The sequence below is a fragment of the Triturus cristatus genome, chromosome 2_1 (assembly GCF_964204655.1).
Source record: "Triturus cristatus chromosome 2_1, aTriCri1.1, whole genome shotgun sequence".
In the NCBI taxonomy this organism is placed as follows: domain Eukaryota; kingdom Metazoa; phylum Chordata; class Amphibia; order Caudata; family Salamandridae; genus Triturus; species Triturus cristatus.
In genome coordinates, this window is record NC_140581.1 from 1,142,128,796 (window position 1) to 1,142,150,259 (window position 21,464).

At 41.5% G+C, this 21,464-nt stretch overlaps 1 protein-coding gene across 1 annotated transcript in view; it reads right to left on the reverse strand.

Moving 5' to 3' along the window:
* Window positions 1-640: 640 nt before the first annotated feature.
* Window positions 641-21,464, reverse strand: part of GPAT3 (glycerol-3-phosphate acyltransferase 3) — a 395,920-nt gene continuing 375,096 nt past the window's right edge. The window contains exon 12 of the mRNA XM_085636576.1: window positions 641-2,668. Within this exon, the coding sequence (XP_085492702.1) occupies window positions 2,539-2,668 (130 nt within the window). The 3' untranslated portion in view covers window positions 641-2,538. The remainder of the gene's footprint in view (window positions 2,669-21,464) is intronic.

The window sequence follows — 21,464 nt, forward strand, 5'->3', positions numbered from 1 at the left end:
TGATTTACCAGTTCATCACAGGCTTGGAGCATTTGGCCATCGAGTCTCATTTATCATTCTTTAATGCGTGCACTAGTTGTTTTGCTAAGTAAAAAAAAGTAAGCTCCTGCTAATGTGTGTGGTTTTTCTTCTTTTGCTGGTCGAGTTTTTGTTCATCTTGAGAAAATGTCCCTACACCCCATGTTTGTTTGACTGTGGAATGTGATTTGCTTTACCATCACAGCCATGGCCCTAAATATTTTCCTTTTGCTATAGGTGTCCCCATATGGAATGCTGGCATAAACCAGCTGCTGGGATAACATTAAGAAACATTTCTGGCTAGATCACTTATTTTACTACAGAAAGAGTCCAGGATGAAACGGGTTGTAAATGAATCGAAATGATGGGTTTCCTACATTTTGAAACATCTGTAGTAGTGTGGCTAACGCAAGGAGTTGGCTGATTGTGCAGGCAGGGAATGGACCTCCAAAAGCATATATAGCTACGGATTTCACGTTCATAACTTTCATAGAGGCAGATGAAAGATACTACGACCTGATGGTTACTGTGCAACAGAAAGTTTCATTCTTTCCCCTTTATTTGCTACATGCGTCACTGGAGGAAAAACACGATTTGAATAATAACAGCTCCCACGTTTGTGTATGTGTTACTTTAAAGTGCATTTTTTATTATTTTCGTCATTTGGCACATTCACGCTAATGCACAGCCCAAACAGTATATATACATAGATGTGTGTATGGACCACACAACGGAACCTCCTATACAAAGATGGTGGTGCAAAAAAGGTACAGGAAGACACCAAATGAAAATTGTGACACAAACCATCCTCACAGCAAACTGTGAAAAAGGTATTTTGCAGCAGTGCATTAGGTATGTCAAATAGCCCCCTAAAAATAAATTATTAGAAGGCAGAGGCCAACAGAATGGTGTTGCAGTACACCAGATCTAGCAATCACACGACAAGCTGCATTTGAAGTAACTCTTGCAGAGGTAATTTATCAAGTTATCGGTAACCCCATCATGCACACAAGGTTGGCAGTACCTGGACACTGCTTCAGAGTTATAAAGATGCAATGTCAAATCCTTTTCAGAAGAACATCTTAAAATTTGTGAATGCAATCAAACTTTGTTCACATAAAATTGGGAGGAAGTGAAGCAGAAAGCAGCTGTACAATCAGCGAAAGAGCGCCAAACACATTCAATATACAAAAAAATCATCATTTGATTCAATGCACAAATTGCGCAACTGACGCACACGCACATGCATTAATTACACCTTCTTCTCCAGCTATACATCTCGAGTGGGCAAAACATGCTCACCACGTATTGATGCTGTTACAATAGGTACCACAAACCAGAGTGTTGCAAATAGATTCAGAGGTAGTCTTACAACAGAGAACCTTTAACCCTGCACATTTAGCTAAAAAGCTAGGTTGTGGCCTACATTTTCTGAGAAACCATTTTACTGCTGAGTGACATTAATTCTCGGTCAGAGGGAAACGATCCACTCCTCACTTTGACTGCAAGTCGGTTTAGACTGTGGAGCCACAATCAGGAAGGTCCGAAGTACACTTTCTAGAACTTTTTGGTCTGAAAGGAAAAGAGTGGATTTTAAACAAGGAGGGTCGACAGACTTGAGATAGTCATCTTTAATGTGCTCTTTGGCAAAAGGAGTTTGAAAAGTGCGAGTACTACAGAAAATAGTAATTATTCAACAGACAGTACGTTAAGCCAGATTTTTGTCAATGTGACGGGGAGTGTATATTGGATGGTCACCTTAGTCTGCAGCAATACTGTCTTTTGGGCAAGATTGCTTCCCAGTCGGCCATTCTTGGAATTATGAACTCTGTGTTAGGTCCTTAGCAGTAACACAGGACCCTTGAATACCATTAGCATTCCTCAAACCAAGATTTCACTATACTGCATCTTGAAGAGACTTTATTTAAAGTTTAACCAATGCTTTCACATATTAAGGTTTCCATACTACTTTAAACTATGGAGTAGATTCCAAAAGGGTTTCCTGCACCACATATGTCTGCTGCAGAACATGTTCAAAAATTGTCATGAGTAAAAAGCAGAGCAGCAGAAGATGGTGGACACATTATCAATAGTCATCTGAGTTGTTCAGTCTTTGCACAGGCTATCTTCCTTGGCTCATGCTGTTGAACCAGTGCTGCTCTGCTGCAACAGTCAAATTCCCAAGGATATAGGTAGTGCGTTTTCGCGGATGCAAGCAATAATACCAATCATGTCGCATCCAAACAGTTGCGTCAGCAATTTATAAGGGCAACTGTAAGAAAACAGAACTGAAAGGACAAGCATGAAAAAGACAGAAGGGGAATGCAGGAGGGTGATAAGGAAACAAGGAGGGTTGACAACATTTCAGAATGACCGGAAGCGTGCAGCATTGACAACTACATCAAAGAACAGATAGTAGGTTTTGTAAAGTCCCAAACTCTTTGGTATCATAACCATGCGCTAGCAAAATGAAAAACCCAGTCGATGGAACTTGTCGCGAAAGAGATCAGCCTTCTTCTTTTACGATGGTGATTCTGACTCATCTGCCATTGTATCCATCGATTCATTCCCTCCAATCATCTTACTGTAGTTCTTTTGCTGTTCCTCCTTGAACGAATCCTTCACCTTGTCTCTTTTTAAACCTCCATCCCTGTGACACGAAAAAAAAGACACATCAAAGCTAGTTCCAGTGTTTAGGAACAGCAGTCACTTTTGGAGTACATGAAATAGGAGTCTCACATTTTATTACGGACTTGTGTGACACCAAGAGAAATTTGTTTGAATATACATTTCTGAGTATTTTTAGGGAACTTAACACAGTTTATTTTTACATTCAAAATTATTGTTAGCAATTGTGCACAGAACGGCTGCAAGCTAAATGTACTAAATTTCGCTTAATCAGGCGTTGAAATATTTTTTTTTCTTAAAGTCTTTATTGAGTTTTATTGTAACATACATTAACAAAGACAAAAATATAAGAATCAATTTGAGGCGACACTTCACCCATTAAAGCTCATTACAATTAAAGGAGATTATGTCTGTACATAATAACACCGTAGTTGCGCCTATCAGATCATAAGTTAATCAGCACTCGAGCATCAAGGAGGAAAAAAAAAATTGCCAATGAGACAACAATTGGGTAAAAGCAGTGACCCAAAACTATTACCCAAAAACCTTCACATATAGTTTTTTATTAGCGTTTATTCCAATTCCACTCATATATCGCAAGACAAACATAATGGAGCGAAAAGGAAACATGTAGGGCAGATCCAGTGATTGTTAAGTAAAGATAGCCTCGGTAAACACTGTGTTTGTTGCAATTGACTGAGACATGGTCAGGGTTGATGAGAAATATTGCTGTGTTCCGTAAATTTATCTAATGTATGCCATATTTTCTGATATCTTGGGGTTACCTGGAAGAGCCTCCTGGGAGTTGTGAACACTTCTGAGGGATATGATCCATGCTCATCAAGTGTGATAGGATATGGTATTGAATGATTTCCTATCTGTGAGGATAATATTGATGGCAATGGTTAGGAGGCGATCAAGGAGTGCCATGTCATGGGTGTTACGATGCAAAGTGATCGGTGAGGCCCACGGGCCTAGAACAACCCTCGGAAAATTTAAGATAATCTTTGTTTTAAATATCTTTGATAGCTGGTCTTCAATCATTGACCAAAATGAGCTAAGGTGGGTGCAACTAAAGAATATATTCTGCTGTCCCTGGGGACTTATTGCAATTCCAACACCTATCATTATCACGCAATTTTAATTTATGTAATTTGATCGGTGTCCAGTGAAGTAGGTTTATAGTACAAACAATTGATTGTGTGAGTGAGTGGACAACCTTATTTGTACAGTTTTCTTCTGAAGGAGAATCTATTTGCAGGGTTTCTAATTGTTTCTTCCATTTCACTTACAATGGTGTTGGTGAAGCTGGGGTGGGGCTGGTTGGCACTTTGTATATTTTTGATGCCATATATCCGCTGAGTGCCATGCCACCAGGTGTGAGACAATGGGAGGGTGGTCAAATGTGCCTAATTGAGATAATTTCGTTTTAAGTTTCAGAAAAGCATAAAAGTCGAGATTGGTCACGTCAAATATATATTGGAGTTCTGCAAAAGAGCGGGGAGTGGTGTTATCATAATTCAGGTCTTTGATTAGCTCTAGACCTTTGCTAGCCCATGATGGTTCCAGGTTAGTGATCGCTTCTGCTATAATTTTTTGCTTATGCCATAAGGAAGTTAACACTGAGTTAGAAATGGAATTTGGCATGAGGTTATCCAATAGTTCCAGCACTTTGACAGTATCTATAAGTATTTGCTGAGAATGTGTTACCGTGTGTACTGACATGATGATGGAGGAAGCGATGTGGTAGGGAGTCGCAAAGTGTGCATTCTATATCTAGCCAGCGAGGGAAATTGTGTCAGATAGCAGCCAGTGGGCAATAGTGGTTCCAGTTCGGTAATTTGCAGCTGTCTTGTGAAAAGTCTACTCCAATAGCACAGCAATATTGAAGTTAATTTGTCAATAGTTTTAAAGAAGGTAGGTGATAATCCAATGGGAAGTGTAGGACTTGGACCTTTTTGGCTAAAGTCCCTAAACTTTTGGCTTTCCCCCTAGACCTTTTTTATGACATGGTGTTGCCAAATTAGACGCTTTGGACACTTTGCCACTGCTGATCAGTGTCAAAGTGCAAGTGCTCCCTTTATAAAGTGTAATGGTAATTGGTTGTCCATGATTGGTATGTTTACCTTGCTAGTAAAGTCCCTAGTAAAGTGCACTATGTTTGCCAGGGCTGGTAATGCAAGTGCTACTAGTGGGCCTGCAGCACTATTTGTGCCACCCCCACAGGCAGCCTTAAAAGGGGACTCAGGCCTGCCATTGCAGTGCCTGCGCGCAGTTTGTTAAACTGCCATGTTGTTCTGACAAGTGCACTCACATGCCAGACCTTACCCTTCCCTTTCTTTGCACATCAGACACCCCTATGGTAAGTCCAGGGTACCCCCTGGGCAGGGTGCAGTGCATGTGAAAGGTAGGACATGTACTCAGGTGTGTGCCATTTACGGACAGTGAAATAATCTCCATTTCGTTTTTCACTATGCAAAGGCCTTCTTGCCCATCGGACAGAATGGGGAGGCTGTGTAATATGTTTTCCAGCCTATCTTCCCAAAGGATTAAGATAGAAAAGTGAAGTTTAGTATGCCTGAACTAACAATGTAATAACATCTTTTTACGAAGGTGGTTTTTGCATTGTGTGTTTAGAAGCCTCTCTTTTAGAAGTGGCTGAGTTTTTGTGCTCTGACATTTGTGCGTCTCTGCCTGGCTGTGGATTGACTGTCTGGATTTGAAAGTGATAGAATCTGGGGAATGTCTTGACACAGGGGAGGAGGTGAGACAGCAACAGGCTGACCTGCATCTGGAGTGTAGGGGGGAGGAGAAGCCACTAGAGGTGAAGAGGCCTGGGTTAATGGTATAAAACAATTGTCCCATATCCTGCTGAGTGATTGAGAATCCAGACCCCCACTAATCAAAGGAAGAAGGTGTCACTGGCAGGGAGACACCCAGAACTGGTTTGAACAGGGGTCAGTGTCCCCTGAACACAAAGACTTCAAAGTCATTGAGGGGTATAACTATGAGGGCTGGAGCCCCTGAAGTTTGGAGAATGGCTTGATCAAGTGTGAACAAGACTGGAGCTACTTCGTGGTCAAGAGGACCTTTGCCAAGGAAGAAACAACTGAAGAGACTGAAGGATAGGACTGACCCTTGCTGTGGGGCTGGCCTGTAGTTTGCTGTTTTAACCAAAGAAAGGCGAAAGGGACTTTGCTGTGTGCTGTGTCCCCCTGCTTGAAAGGACTTGGTTGTGCACTGTGTTATGAAGTAACTTATCCCCAAGGGCCCAAGGGAAGCTGGCTCCTTGTTGCGGAAACAAAGGAACACAAAAGTTTCCATGAGAGTCTCAGAGGTGCTGTATGTGCGTGCCTGTTGCAGCCTGAGACCCTCATAAGGTGTGCCCTGTGATCGTGGGCACCTGGAGTCCAAGCAAGAATCAGTGACGCGGTGTGTGTGTGTGCTTTTTTCAACCTGAACCCCTTTGTGAGGATTGTCCAGTTATCGTGTGCACCGGAATTCAAGTAAGTCTCATCGACGCTGTGTGCGTGTGCACCGTGTAACCTTTGTGAGGATTTGCCTTGTTATTGTGTGCACTGGAGTCCAAATGAGTCTCATCGACGTTGTCTGCATGTGCATTGTGCACCGTGAGACCTTTGTGAAGATTTGCCCAGTTATCGTATGCACCGGAGTTAAAGTGAGTCTCAGCGACGCTGTGCACGTGATCTTCGTGCAGCCTGAGACCTTCGTGTGGAGTGCTCAGTGATCGTGCACCCAAAGCTCAAGGAAGTCTCAGTGACGCTGTGTGCGTGTGCCCTGTTGCAGACTGAGATCTTCGTAACTGTAGCGGCCGGACCGGCAGCCCCGGAGGAGCTGAGCCGCCGGCCCGAGCCCGCCGTTGCCAATTCACAAAGATTGCATTGGAGGCCCAGCCGCTGGACGAGGAGAGGAGAGTGAGTTTGCACCACCCAGGTAACGTGTGTTGACTCCTGGGGCGGGGTGCGGGCTGGGAAGGAGACGCTCTCGGCCTCTCTCTCGTTCCGGCAGCGCGAGCCTCTGCTTCGGCTCGTATCGCGGCCTGTATTGCCAAGGGAGTGGCAGTACAGGGGCCGGAGTGCAGAGCTACACTTTTTGATTACTCCGTTCCCATGTTGGGGGCAACTGTTGAGAGGCTGACTGCAAGTCAGAAAGAGAGGCGGAGAGACCGCCTAAGGCACAGTGATCGGTGCCTGAGTGTATTACTCATTATTCCATTTCAGCATAACGGAGTACCAGACTGTCGAATTTCACATTGCATCATTTCTGCATAACGGAGTACCTGATTAGTGTATGACGCATGGCATTATTTCTGCATAACAAACTACCTGATTGTCTTATGACGCATTGCATTGTTTCTGCATAACCAATTACCTGAGTAGTGTATTACGCATTGCCTTATTTCTGCATAACAACGTACCTGGTAGTTGTATTACGCATTGCATTATTTTTACCTTGCAAAGTGCCTGATTGTTGCGTTACGCATTGCATTCTTTTTATATTGCTGAGTGTCTGATTGCTGCGTTACAGTATTTTTACATTGCAAAAGTGCCTGATTCTAGCATTACGAACTGTATAACATGATATTACGATTACAGGAGAATGTTTAGAAGTGCTCATTAATACCACCAGAACTTACAAGGGCTGGCTGGCCTAACAACCGGCCAGGAGAAATAGTACACAAACTAATATGCTGGATTTATATCGTGTGGTCTTATTGTATATCTTTTTATATAAAGTTTATACTCATTTTTATAAAACTCGTGTGGAGTTTATTTGTGGGTCATCATTGGGTTGTTGTGAGCGTGGTTGCAAATACTTTATACAGTTGCCTTGAAGATAAGCCTAGCTGCTCGTGCCAAGCTACCAAGGGGGTGAGCGGGGCTATCTCAGAAGGTAGCCTTGCTTTCCCTGATGGAAGGTCCCTACTTGGCCTAAGGTACCTACCTCAGCCAACCAGGGATCCCGGGTCTAACAGGAAGCATAGATGTGACAATGTTGACCATTAGTGTAATCATCATTTTGAGGGTTTCAAGTCTACCCCACCATGATATGCGTTTCGGGGCCCAGGAGGAGAGGAGCTCTTTGACTTTATATAGTTTGGGTTTAATTATGTTGCAGAGATTCGGTTAAATCGCTGGTAAACCATAAACCAAGATATTTGATTAATTTAGGTTGCCATTTGAGTCCGGAATCCTCAAGGCGGGTAGATCAGCAATGTGGGTTGAAGGGTAGAACCTCAGTCTTTTCTTTGTTTGAGGTGTACCCAGAGACCAAGGAGAACTTGTGAATTACATTAGGGATCACCATTATCGCTTCCAAAATTTCGAAGAATATAAGGATATCTTCTGCAAATGCAGCGGTTTTAGATGATGTCATACCAAAATGAAACCTTTTAATGTCTGAAAAGTTATTTAGTATGTGCAATAATGGGTCAATGTTTAATAGGAAGAGTAGTGGTGACAGGGGGCAACCCTGCTGTGTACCTTGATGTAGGCTGAAGCGAGCGGAGAGTGCGCCATAGGATCAGCATACAACGCCATAGTCATTTTTATAAATGGCACACCTAACTTATGTGTTACCGATTCCAGTAATGGCCATGAGACCTTATCAAAGGACTTTTTCGCGTCAAGGGCTATTGCAGCCGCTGGATGTAAAAATAGTTACTCTTTATCTACAATGTGACAGAAAGTGCGTATATTGTCTTGGCTAATCCCGCTTTAACTAACCCTGTTTGAGTGTTGTATATAAGCTTAGGAATGAATGGTCCTAGTCTTTTGGCCAGGACCTTTGCATAGATTTTGGCCTCCATGTTTAGGAGGGATATTGGCCTTGTTTTAACCCCTCCCCTGCTCATGACGGAACCATTCCGTCATGAGCCACGGTCGCCGTGTGCTCATGACGGAGTGGTTCCGTCATGCTGCGGCCGTTGGCGGCCGCGCCGCCCACGCGGCGCTAATTCCCCACCTGTGCGGGCGATTAGCGCAGTGGGCGGAGTCATGACGGAACCACTCCGTCATGAGCACAGCTCAACCGTGGCTCATGACGGAGTGGTTCCGTCATGAGCACCGCGCCACCGCGCTGCCCCCAAACCCCCCCCATCGCTGCAGCGGAATTCCCGCCGCAGCGAAAGGGTTAAGTGTGATCTTTACCTTCTTTGGGGATCACTACGATAGTGGTCTCCGTTGCAGTTCCTGGCACCTTACTCAGTAGTGCAAAAAGTTCCAGGGTGTCCTTCAGAGGTTTCAAAATGGATTTTGTAAAAAAATGTATAGAATGTTATGGGGAAGCTGCCTGGGCATGGAGCTCTGCCAGAACGGATACATTTTTAATGCTTTCTCAATTTCCTCAGTTTCTAGTGGTTTACTTAATCTATCCTTCACAGTATCCAAATTTGTTTCTATCTGCAAACTATTTAGGAATGCTAGACAGTTTTCCGTGTTAATATCGGTCTGTGGACGGAATATGGCTGCACAGAAGTTCTTAAAGACTTCCAGTATATATACGGTTTTGGTTTTCTGTGAGACATTTGGAGCTTTGACGTCGGAGATTTGGGTACGGAGTTTCTTACATTTGAGGGTGGCTGCCAGAGCCTTCCCAGCTCGGTTAAGGTATAGCAACCTCTTAGACGCCTGTACCCATGGGTATACCCACTTGCTGATTAAAGTGTTGTAGTTGTATTTCAGTTGCCTAATTTCATTAAAATTGTGAGTATCCTTGGAGTGTCGAAAGGTGACCTCCTTCCTCTTTATTGCTGAGGCTAAGTGTTGTAAGGATTCTTTAATGTCCCTATATTTTTGGGCATGCGTTTCATGATTTGACCTCTTCTGGAGCGTTTAAATGCTTCCCAAGGGATTACCGGGGAAGTGATGGAGTTAGGGCTCTCTGCAAAGAATAATTACATTTCTTTCTCCAAGGACTGTACATCCGATTTCTTACCTAGAATCTCAGAGTACATTCGCCATATTAATTTGTTCTCCCTAGTGGATGAATTAAGAATAGATATAGATATAGCTGCATGGTCTGAAATGACTATAGGGTGGATTATGGCATCTGTGGTAGCTTGTGGTAGGGAGGTATCTACTAATAGGTAGTCAATGCATGAATAGCTTGAGTGGGGTGGGGAGAAAAATGTGAAATCACTTCCAGTGGGGTTATGAATTCTCCAGACATCAGAGAGCACATGAGTGGAACATAGGTTAAGAATTTGTTTATGTGCTAAATTTAACCCCTTCCCTGTGGGGGTAATTCCCCCACGGTGCAGGGGGGGGCTGCTGAGCTCGTCATGACTCACTGTGGAGCTGTGCTCATGATGAGCTGAGCTTGTCACGACCCCACCCACTGATTAATTCTCCCGCACTGGTTGGGAATTAATAGCGCGTGGGCGGGCCGCGGACGTTATGACGAGCTCAGCTCGTCATGAGCACAGATCCACTGTGACTCATGATGAGCTGAGCTCGTCATGAGCACGGAAGGGGTTAATGAAGAGAGATGGTCCAGTATAGTGTCCATTAGGAGATTGAAATCACCCCCAAAGATTGAGAGTCGTTCGGCATAAACAATAATTTCTTGTTTAGAGTGCACCACAATCGTGGGTCGCCCACATTAGGGGCATATATGTTCACTGCATAGAGGTCATTATCCTAATTTTTGAATCTGGTAAGCAGCCATCTGCCCTCCATGTCATGTTCTGATAAGAAAATAGATAGCCCAGGCCTTTTAAAAATTAAGGTAAGAACCCCATTTTTTTTCCACATGCTTCTGAGGAGATTGCCTTAGCAACCCATCCCTTTCTCAAGGATAAATGTTCTCTGAAACGAATCTTGGTTTCCTGTAAGAAGACTACATCACCTTTCAAGTCATTATAGTAGTTTGATGTTTGATCCTTTCGACTGCCTAATTCAACCCTTTGGTGTTAAGGGAAATTATGCTCAGTGACAACATTGGTGCCAACTGTGAAACTTTGGTATGAGCTAGGTCTAAGAGGCCGTCTCAGTGTTAGAAGTAGACTGTGCATGATTAGGTATTTCACTGGATTGGAAGGGGGAGAGAGAACAGTCTGACAAAGCAAAAGAGAGAAGAAAAACAGAGATACATAGCAGTGGGAAGCTGTGGGACTCTAACAGGGGACCTTGCCTCCCATCCCACTAGGTGGAGTCTGTAAGAGATGAGGTACAAAAGGAGACTGTACTGGGGACAGGCCAGAGGAGCAGGCTTCCAGTGCATGAGGCAATTAGAAGTAAGTGTCAGTCTAATAAGCATGGTGGCCACTCGGAGTGGTAAAGATTGCCCAATTGTAACCGGGGGAGTGGGCTGTGAATAGTGCACGACTGTGAGGCTGAGTGAATTGGGAGCATAGTAGAATCGAACGTGTAGCAGTAATTGGAAGTATGGCGGCACTTGGCATTAAGTGAGAAAACCACCTGCAAGTGGTCTGAAGAGTGAGCAGTGGATATGGCAGTTTTGTGTAGATGCAAAAAAGTGTCGGACAGCGGTGAGCATATAGTAGCCAGTGGCACAACTGTGTAAAGACGTGTGGAGTTAGATATTATAACAATGCAGATAATAAGGGAGCTGTAGACCTTCATCACACAGTTTGCAGAACTATAGTGGGTTAGCATAACAGACGAACAGTGTTAATGCTCGAACCAAGTTGTTCCCAACTGGGGGAAAACACGTGAACACATTTGAATAAGGCGGTGGCTTTCTATGTATATCAAAGAATCTGAGTGGAGATAAATAGCAAAACATCCTAGTTGGCCAAGGAGCTACAGTTGTTAGCCCCATAACATTTATATTGCTACAAAGAGAGTAGCGTACCATATAAAGACGGAAAATGTTCAGTCCAATTTTTGGAGGTCAATTCACAAACCTACCTAGAGCAACAAGTGGGTTCATTTAACATATTGATTTGTAAATTTTGAGTAACCAAGAAGCTACATCTGCTCACCAAATAGCATTTACAGCAATATGGCAAAGTAGTGTAATAAATAAACATGGTCCACGTTTGGTTCAGTCTGTTGTCAGTGGGGGACAAGTCAAAACTAGCATAAACACCTTTTTTTTAATTTCAAAAGAATTTTATTATTTTAAAAAGAGCAAATAAGGACATAAGATACAAGCAAAAGTGATACAATTGATATCAGACAAGGATAAACAATATAATAGAATGAAATTAAATAAGAAAAAACATACCATTAACAATCATTATTCTGCAGATATCATATAAATAAATTCATTAAGGATGAAATAATTGATAACCTGCAGAAGTAATCATCAAGAGTATCACCATCAGATAATACGATAGGGATAAGAGGAAGAAAGAAAGGAAGGAAGAAAAGACGGAGAAAGTAGGAAAGAGATGAAAAAAAAAAAAGAGAAAGACAAATAACAGTGAAAGAAGAGGAGAGGATTTCCAAAGAATTCATCCGACCCACAAGACAACAGTAACCAGACATCCTTAACCAGGCAAATCAAAAGGATATTGATCCACCAACCCCTCCGAGGCCAAGACCATATACGTATCTAAAGCTTTCCAAACACCAGCATATATAGAAGGAGAAAGATGAGCATGATCAACTGACGTATGAGCACTTCGTAAAAAGGAAACCCAAGCCCACCAAGTATGATAAGAAACAGAAGAAAAAGATTTCCACTCCATGAGAATAACTTTGACTGCAACAGTCAATAACAGATCCAACAATTGTAATTCCATGGAGTCTAGAGGCAGAGGGGTCGGAGCCGCCAGCGGACCTAATATAATTAATGGAAAGGAGAGTTGAAACTCAATATTAAATATAATCATGAGGTGTTTGTGTATCAAGTTCCAAAAGGGTTGGAGAAGGGAGCAATCAAAGAACATATGCTGAAAGTCACCTGGTAACAGCCTACAACTCCAACATATATTATTATCTTTGAGATTCAACGCAGACAAACGAGTGGGAGTCCAATGAAGAAGATTAATAGAAAAAAACTTAGACTGCATTAAAGAGGGGGCAATTTTGCAACGAAGAGAAAGTTTACCAATGTCTTGCCACGTTTCTGAAGAGATATGATCGGTAACACTATGATCAAAATGACGTAGCCATTTTTGCTGTGCGACCGTTTGGGAAAGAGGTGTAGAGGACGATAAGAATTTATAAATTCTGGACGCAAAATGACCAGTCTTGATCCATAATTGAAAAAGCGTAATCGTAGGGGACGAGGGATGAAAAATTATTTTAGCAAGTGCTACCTTTATCTTAAGAAAGGTGTAAAAGTCTAAGTTAGATAAAGAAAACTGTAGAGCTAGGGAAGAGAAAGGGATAGGATCATTATTGGAGTCATAGAGATGTTTAACAAGTGAGATACCTTTCCCAGCCCAATAAGACATCAACTGAGGTTCAATATTAATTTTGATTTTAGAATTCCGCCAAATAGACGACCATCTAGTTTTATGCAGTGGAGTTGCCACCTTCTTATCAACCTTGCGAACCGCAGCAATAGTGTCTAAAATAATAGATCGAGAGAATGGAATAGAAAGGGTACTCGTGGTTAAAAAAGAAGCCGTCGGCAGCGGAGAGGCCAGTTCTTGTTCTATTAGCAACCAAGATGGAACATGAGTAGAGGGAGAAGAAAACCAAAGAGCACCCTGAGACGCCAGGAAAGCAGTTTGATATTTCCCCCAATCAGGAAGATTACAACCTCCCATATCAAAAGATTTACGTAAGAATTTATAAGCAATTCTAGCTCTTTTACCATTCCATAAAAATTTGGAAGTAAGTATGTCCAGCTCATGAAAAAAGGAATCAGAGAGCTTTACCGGAAGCATAGAGGAAACAAAATTAATAATAGGTGTTATCATCATTTTAAGAGTCTGTAGTCGACCCCATCATGAAATATGTTTCGGAGACCAAGTTTCTAAAAGACGTCGCACCTTAAGAATAGTTTGAGATTCATTATAAGAAGCCGTAGCATAAAGGGTGGAACAAAAATAAATACCCAGATATTTTAGTTGTTTAGATTGCCATTTGAAACCCGCTGAACCCATATGAGAAGAAAAACAATAAGCATTTAAGGGGAACATCTCTGTCTTATCTTTGTTCAGAGTATATCCTGAAACCTTTGAGAAAAGAGAAATCATGTCAAAAATAGCAGGGATGGCCAGTGCAATATCCTCAGAGAAAATAGGAACATCGTCCGCATAGGCAGCTGTTTTTATCTGATGAGACCCAAAAGAGAACCCCTTAATGTCTGGATGTAAATCAATCATTCTGAGAAGAGGATCAATAGATAACAAAAATAAAAGAGGAGACAGGGGACATCCTTGCCTAGTACCTTGGCGAAGATTAAAAAAAGACGACGTAGCTCCATTCACTCATATGTTAGCTCTAGGACGGGAATAAAGAGACATAACCATACGGATAAAGGAATCACCAAGACTATGCGCACATAAAACAGCACGAAGAAAAGGCCAAGAGACCTTATCAAAGGCCTTTTCAGCATCAAGGGCCAAGGCCGCCGCCGGAAGATTGGATCGCTTGGCTGAACCGAGAATGTGACAAAAAGTACGGATATTATCACGTGCAAGACGACCTTTTACAAACCCAGTTTGGGAAGGATGAACCAATTGAGGAATAAATGATTCTAAGCGTTTAGCCAAGATTTTAGCAAAAATCTTAGCTTCCATGTTAAGAAGGGAAATAGGGCGAAAATTCTTAGGGTCAGAATGATCTTTCCCTTCTTTGGGGATCACCACAATAGTGGCATCAGCAGCAGAACCAGACACAGAACCATCTTTAATAAAAGCATCAAAGACGGATTGAAGATGCGGCACAATCACAGATAAAAAGGTTTTATTAAACAAAATAGGATATCCATCAGGACCAGGAGCCTTACCAGAGCGAGTAGCTTGAATTGCAGAAATAATTTCGTCAGGGGTAATCGGGCCATTCAAAGAATTATTATCTTCCTCTGAAACAGTTTTCACAGGAAGTGTCTTTAAGAACTCTTGGCACTGTTCAAAAGAAGATTGATTAGAGGGGGTATATAAATTATTATAAAAATCTCGAAAGACCTCCAGAATTTCTGTAGTCTGAAATTTTTTCTTACCAAGACGATCAGTGATAGAAGAGATTTGGGAAGATTTATACGAGGATTCCTGTAATTTTAATGTGGCCGCAAGCAGCTTACCAGCACGGTTTTTTAACAGCAACTTCTTAGATTTCTGAGCCTGAAGACCAATATGAGCTCTTTTAGTGACTATAGTATTGTATGTATATTTTAAATTTTTAATAGATTGCAAACAAGATTTATCTTTAGATTGTCGAAAAAGAGATTCTTGGGTTTTAATCTCAGCTGCTAAATCCGAGAGTTCTTTCCTAATAGCAGCATTCCTCCTTGACATACACTTGATGATCTGGCCACGGAAAGTGCATTTAAAAGAGTCCCAAAGAACAACAGGGGAATCAACTGAACCAATATTCTCAAGAAAAAACGTCTCAATCTCATTAGAAAACTCTCGAACCTGGGATTCATCATATAAGACTTCTGTGTTTAGTCTCCAAGATCGAGATCTCGCTCTAGGGGCAAAAGACAAAAGTGTGAAAGTCACCGCGGCATGGTTTGAAATCAAAATAGGATGAATAAGCGGAGATGAGGAAGATTGAACAAGAGATGAATGAACCAAAAGATAATCAATGCGTGAAAACGACGAATGGGGGAAGAGAAAAATGAGAAATCACTACCAGTGGGATTATGAAGACGCCAGACATCCTGAAGATTAATAAGAGAGCACATATTAATCATTTGTTTATGTGATTTAGGGGGACGAAAGTTAAAGGCAGAATTCCAATCAAGGATGGGATCCATTGGTAAATTAAAGTCTCCACCTACAATAAGATTACCAGAATGAGGTGTGTCATTTAGCTTTTTGGTGATTACTTTCCAAAAAGACGGATCGTCCGTGTTAGGGGCATAAATATTCATGACAAAAAGATCAACATTGCCATCAGTCAACTTGGATAATAACCAACGACCCTCAGTATCACATTCAGAGGAAACAATAGACAAACCAGAATGTTTAGAAACTAAAGTGATTACCCCATTTCTTTTGCCGCAAGCATCTGAACAAGCAACCTCCGAAACCCAATCTTTCTTCAGAAATAGCACCTCTCTGGCAGAGACCTTCGTCTCTTGAAAAAGGACTAGATCCTAAGAAAGAGATTTGCAGTAGTCTAATATCTTTGACCTTTTAACTGGGTGATTTAACCCTTTCACATTAAGGGAAAGTATATTCAATCCAGTCATAAAACTACTAATAGGGAAAAAAGAAGCAACATAAATGATAGAGGATATACAATAACCACAGAAATGCACCCCCACATACTAGCCAACAACACGAAACAGGAAGAGTCCAAATAGGAAATCCAAAGAGAAAAGGAGAAAGAAGAGGAAAAGGAAAGAAAGAAAGTATAAAGAAAAAGAAAGAGAAGAAACAACAAGAACGGTCTGAAAGAGACCAAATTCATACTAGGGGGACATGGGAAGATGAGCAAGGAGGCCATCACGAGGAATAAAAGCAATCGGCATAAAGGCCCCAATACAATATATAATAAATATACTTATGTAAGAAAAGGAAATAACTGAAATATAAACAGGAATTAAATATGGTATTCTAGAAACAAGTCATTATATAATACTATAAAGGCAACAAGAATGTGCCAATGATAAAAAGGTGGCATAAGCTAATAACTATCTCTAATATTAGATAGAAACGAAATCGAAGCAGACATCATGAAGAGCCGTAGAGAATAAAGAGAAAGAAATACATTTCAAAAGAAGGCTATAAGGTAAAATAGGAAGAGAATAAATGTGACATAATAGAGAAAGGCATAAAACAACTGAATCATTATAACAAACTATGAAGCACTATGGCAGATAAATAGAAGAAACAAGTATATATGTAAATATGTAAACACTAAAGATAGACATCTAGTTGACTGTGCTTAAATATAAAAAACATATTATATTAATGTAACGCAAAAGAGGCAAGAATATCGTAAAGTTATAACCATATAAGTAAAAACATGAGACAATAAAAGTGCAATACAAATATGTTAAGTTAGAGCTAATAGCGAGAGGTAGTTAATAATAATGAGTAAACAACCCAATCCATAATATAGCAATATAATAAATGTAAAAATGTCTGTACAAAAATTAAAATTAACTCTATATATAGCAAGTACTAAATATCTATGAGCAATTTATATAACATACTAGCAAACAATATAGATAATCATTAATGGCGTTCTCCAAATAAACACAACAACAACAGAAAAACACCACGCGAAAAGAACAAATAAAAATACATTAATGGAAGTAACATTAATTGGAATCAGGGAGAAAGGAAGAGCAAGTCTACACAAAACTACCAAGGAATTAAAAGAAGTCATAAAGTGAGGTAAAAAAGATCCGAAACCCGAAATGGACAAGAAATCACAAGCATGAGTGAGGACAACCTACAAAGAAACAATACCACAAAATAATAGAGAATACAAAAAGTAGATATACCGGAAATAGTAGTTCACTACAACACAAGGATACGAAGGTAGAATAGATATGGAAATGGAAAAAAGAACACAACCCATCACAAATTTACAAAGCGTACCAAGCCACACACGAAAAGACAACAAATGCACGCCAACAGCAGTGGACAATAAGACCACCACACAGAACTAAAAAGACAAGCTTAATAGATCCGGAAAAAAGAGGACTCATTGCAGCTAAATGAAACCACATCAGGTGCCAGAGAGCCCAGGATCGCGCGAGGCTTCCATTTGAAGATCCATTTGTAGCTCCATCTGATTATCCAAAAACAAGGCCAAGTCAGCAGGTTCATCAAAAATTCTGGAATGACCTTTGAAGGTAATGCGGAATTTTGAAGGACCAGAAAAAGAGAAGGGAATATTCATCTCAGAGAGACGATTCCGGAGATTAAGAAAGCATTTCCTCCTTATTACCGTGTCTCTGGCAAAGTCCTGAGAAATTGAAATACGATGCCCATTCCATAAGACACCTTTAACCTTCCGCATATGGGCCAGAATTTGTTCCGTAGTAGGAGGGCGCAGTGGCTTAAAAATTATCGCTCTTGGTTGCGTGGCCGATTTAGATCGAAAGGTGGGAACTCGGTGTGCCCGTTCCAACTCAAAGTCTCTTTGGAATGAAATTTGCAGTGTAGAAGGAATCCATTTATATAAGAAATCAATCATAGAGGGTGCGTCTTTCTCAACGTCCTACGGAAGACCAAAAATGCACAGATTGGATCTACGATTACGATCTTCTTGTTCAGTGAGATCCCTCCACAATGCTGCCATAGAACGCACAAACTGACAAAGAGGCCTGGATTGCTTTTGGATAGCATCCTCTGCACCACTAATACGTGTTTCTGTGGCTGAAACACGAAGGGACAAAGCCTTGAAATCATTCCTAATGGCTGACACCTCCACTTGCAACAAATCTGTATTAGTCTTGGTAGACTGCGCAATTGCATGAACATCATTAAGGCGCGTCAGAATAGTCTCAAGAGTGGAATTAGTGTCTTTTTGAACAGCCTCAGGTGAAGGAGACACTTGTTTGGACCTTTTAAGAGAAGCTTTAGATTCCTTAGCATCTTTAGCATTTGGTGACAAGCCCATATTCGCAGCCATAGAGCCCACAGCCACAGCAGGAGCAAAATATATCTCTTCAGAGAAATGAAAAGAAGGAAAAAAAAAAAGAAAAACCAGAGGAAACAAGTGTATAGAATATGCAAACCAGAAATGCGCAAAAATTGGAAAGCACACTGCCAGCACCAAATCCAGGATAATAATAATGGCGGGCTTACATGTCAAAAGAGAGAATTCCCTCACAAAAATACCATACCAAGGTAATGAAGGCGCCCTGAAGAGATGTATACGTAGAAAACCCCAAAAAAGCTCTCACCATAGGCATCAATGTAAAGGAGGAAAGAAAGAAAAACAAAATACACTTTGTAATTGAGGAGATAGTCACCAGCATCTGTATATCCTCACTTCTGGTCAGTTCAAAGGAAAAACGATGTCATGTTGTGGAGAATAAACACCTCCCTCAGCGATGAAAAAAGAAAAACAAAATGGCGGCCGCTCGTGAAGCCAACGAGCGCCACCATAAAACGTAATAAATAAAGCCACCGGCAGTGTTAGAGAGCAAGAGAGTCTCTCACTCAGCCCACCCCATCGTCAGAAGCATGTGACCAGTTTTAGTCCGATATGAGGCACTCCAAAGCAGCAAGAAATCCTCGAACGGCCCCCGTTTGTCACGGAGCTCAAGCGCGAACCGCCATCTCCCAGCGGCGCGCAAGCCACGCCCCCTCTAGCATAAACACCTTTAAATCAGGCAGTAGCACTAAATATCAAACCTCAATCTGATGACTTCCCCGGGAAGCAATCCATGTCCATCTGAGATTCAGATTTATTGTCCAAACAGTTAGAAGAATTAGCAGGGTCAGTGAAAATCCATGTCTTTCCTTTTAATGTGATTTTAAACGTTGATGGGCCAACAAATGAGTATAATAATTATAATCTTCATTCAGCGGCAATTACAGTCATAAAAGATAAAAAAACGCTAAATATAAAACAACAACAATTCATTTAAAAGTTCATATAAAAGTTTGTGCAAGGTCACAAAGGTCCTTCCTGCCGTCAATCACACATGGAGTTTCTGGATCTAGGTGCTGCTCTCAAATAGTTTGTAACTACAAAAAAAGTGTGTGCTCATTAGACAGAAGCTGTAGGTACAATAAAGCAACACGGTCATGCCTAAATCTTAAGTCTTTTATAAGGGGTTTAAAAAACAACCTAATGGGCGAGTAAAATATTTGCAGAACAAAATGTAGGGTATCCTGTGGAGACCTATCATCGCAGCCACAGGGACCTCTATCCTCTACATGTGAAACAAAGCCAGCCGGGGATGCCAAGAGATGGTGGAGCTGATTGAATCTAAAATGGGAAACTAAAAATCTGTCTGGGGCACTAGTTAAAATAGAGTGATATTTCTTCATACCCTGGCCTGATTTAACTAAAACATGCTCTCTTACCATGGGTTTACTGAGCTTTTTCCCCTCACGGAAGGCCATGACGTATTTGTAAAACAGCTCTTTTACTATTTTCTTATATCGGGGCTTCACTGTGTCATATTTCAAGAAAATATCTGCTCTTCCTAGAGCAGTGAGGGTCCCCTTAACATGCCGTAACCATGGGATTTTAAATGAATGGTCTAGTGAGAGGCAGTCCAGAATACCGGAGCGGTTAAAAGTTGTCTCATCACTAGACTAGATCTTCACACAGCACAACAAAGGCTTAACTGCCACCAGGTCAGTTATATACTTGAGACCTAATTCTTCATGTACAGAAAATGAGGGAGTACCCTGGGGGACCTTCAGGATTCGTCTCAAATTTATTTTGTGCAGTCGGTAGATTGTTGACCGTTGTGTACCCCCAGACCTCGCTACCATACAAAACCTTAGAAGTGCAGAAAGACTGGTATAGCTTTAAAACCACCCATGGTGACCAGGTTCCTAATCTATGGGCATAATTTGCGATAGCTCCCATTGATTTTTTCATATTCATTAGCTTCCCCTCCCACATGTTTCCAGTTTAATTTTGCATCAAATAGGATTTTCAGGTATGAAAAAGCCAGGACCTTAGCTATGGGTATCTACCTTAAAGATCTTTGATCTAATCGCCCGAGTGCCTGTTTCCATAACATACGATTTAGGAAAATTAGGAGACAAGTCCAACCCATTCATTAAATGGACAAATCTATCTATCAAAGTCTGTAGGCCCAAGGGTGTACGCGCCATCAGAACGGCATCATCCGTGTACAACAGAACTGGCACTGCTCTCCTACCTATCCTAGGGGTGTCAGTCTGTAATGATATCAAAGCGGATTCTAGGCCATTTACATCTATTGTAAATAAAAAAGGGGCTAATAGGCACCCTTGGCAAACTCCCCCCAGTGCAATTAAAATAATCAGTAAGATCCCGTTCATGCGCATATCTAACTACAGCAGTGGTATGGGCATGAAGGGTCAATAATACATTTATGATCAATGACTCGACCCTAGAATACAGAGTAAGGTCCACAATTTCTTGCGGTTCTCCCAGTGAAATGCTGAGGTGAGATCCATAAATCCTAAGAAAGTGCTCCAGGTTGGGCAATTGTATATTTGAAAATTAAGAGATAAAGATTTAGGCACTGTTCTGTAGTTGATTTTCCTGTGCGAAAACCATATTGCACCTCCAAGATGATTTGGTTTGTCTCAGCCCAGGCGGAGAGTCTGTCTAATAAAACCCAACCCACAACCTTGACTGTGGAGCCAATTAGGGATATAGGCCAGTAACAGTGAGGGTTGTCCTGGTCTCCCTTACTTAAAAATCGGTACGATGATGGTGGTAGACCATGAGGGTGGCATCACGTCCCTTACTGCAGCATTAAGCACCCTGGTAAAAACCAGAGCCCATACATCAATATTGTCCCAGAAAAGATCCGGGGGGGGATCCCATCGGGTACTAGGGCCCTATTCCGGGACAATCCCTCAATGCCCACCCTCACTTCATCCAGAAAGAAAGGTAATGAGAGTATCACTGAGGCAGGGCTCAAATTTGTTGGTAGATCCCTCACTTTGTCCAAATTATAAACTCCCTCAAAATGCGCATACCATTGTTCTGGGGTGATACGGTGACATAAGGCTGGTCTTGATGGCTCTGAAAAGCAGGAGCTGTTTATAGTATGCCAAAAAAGAG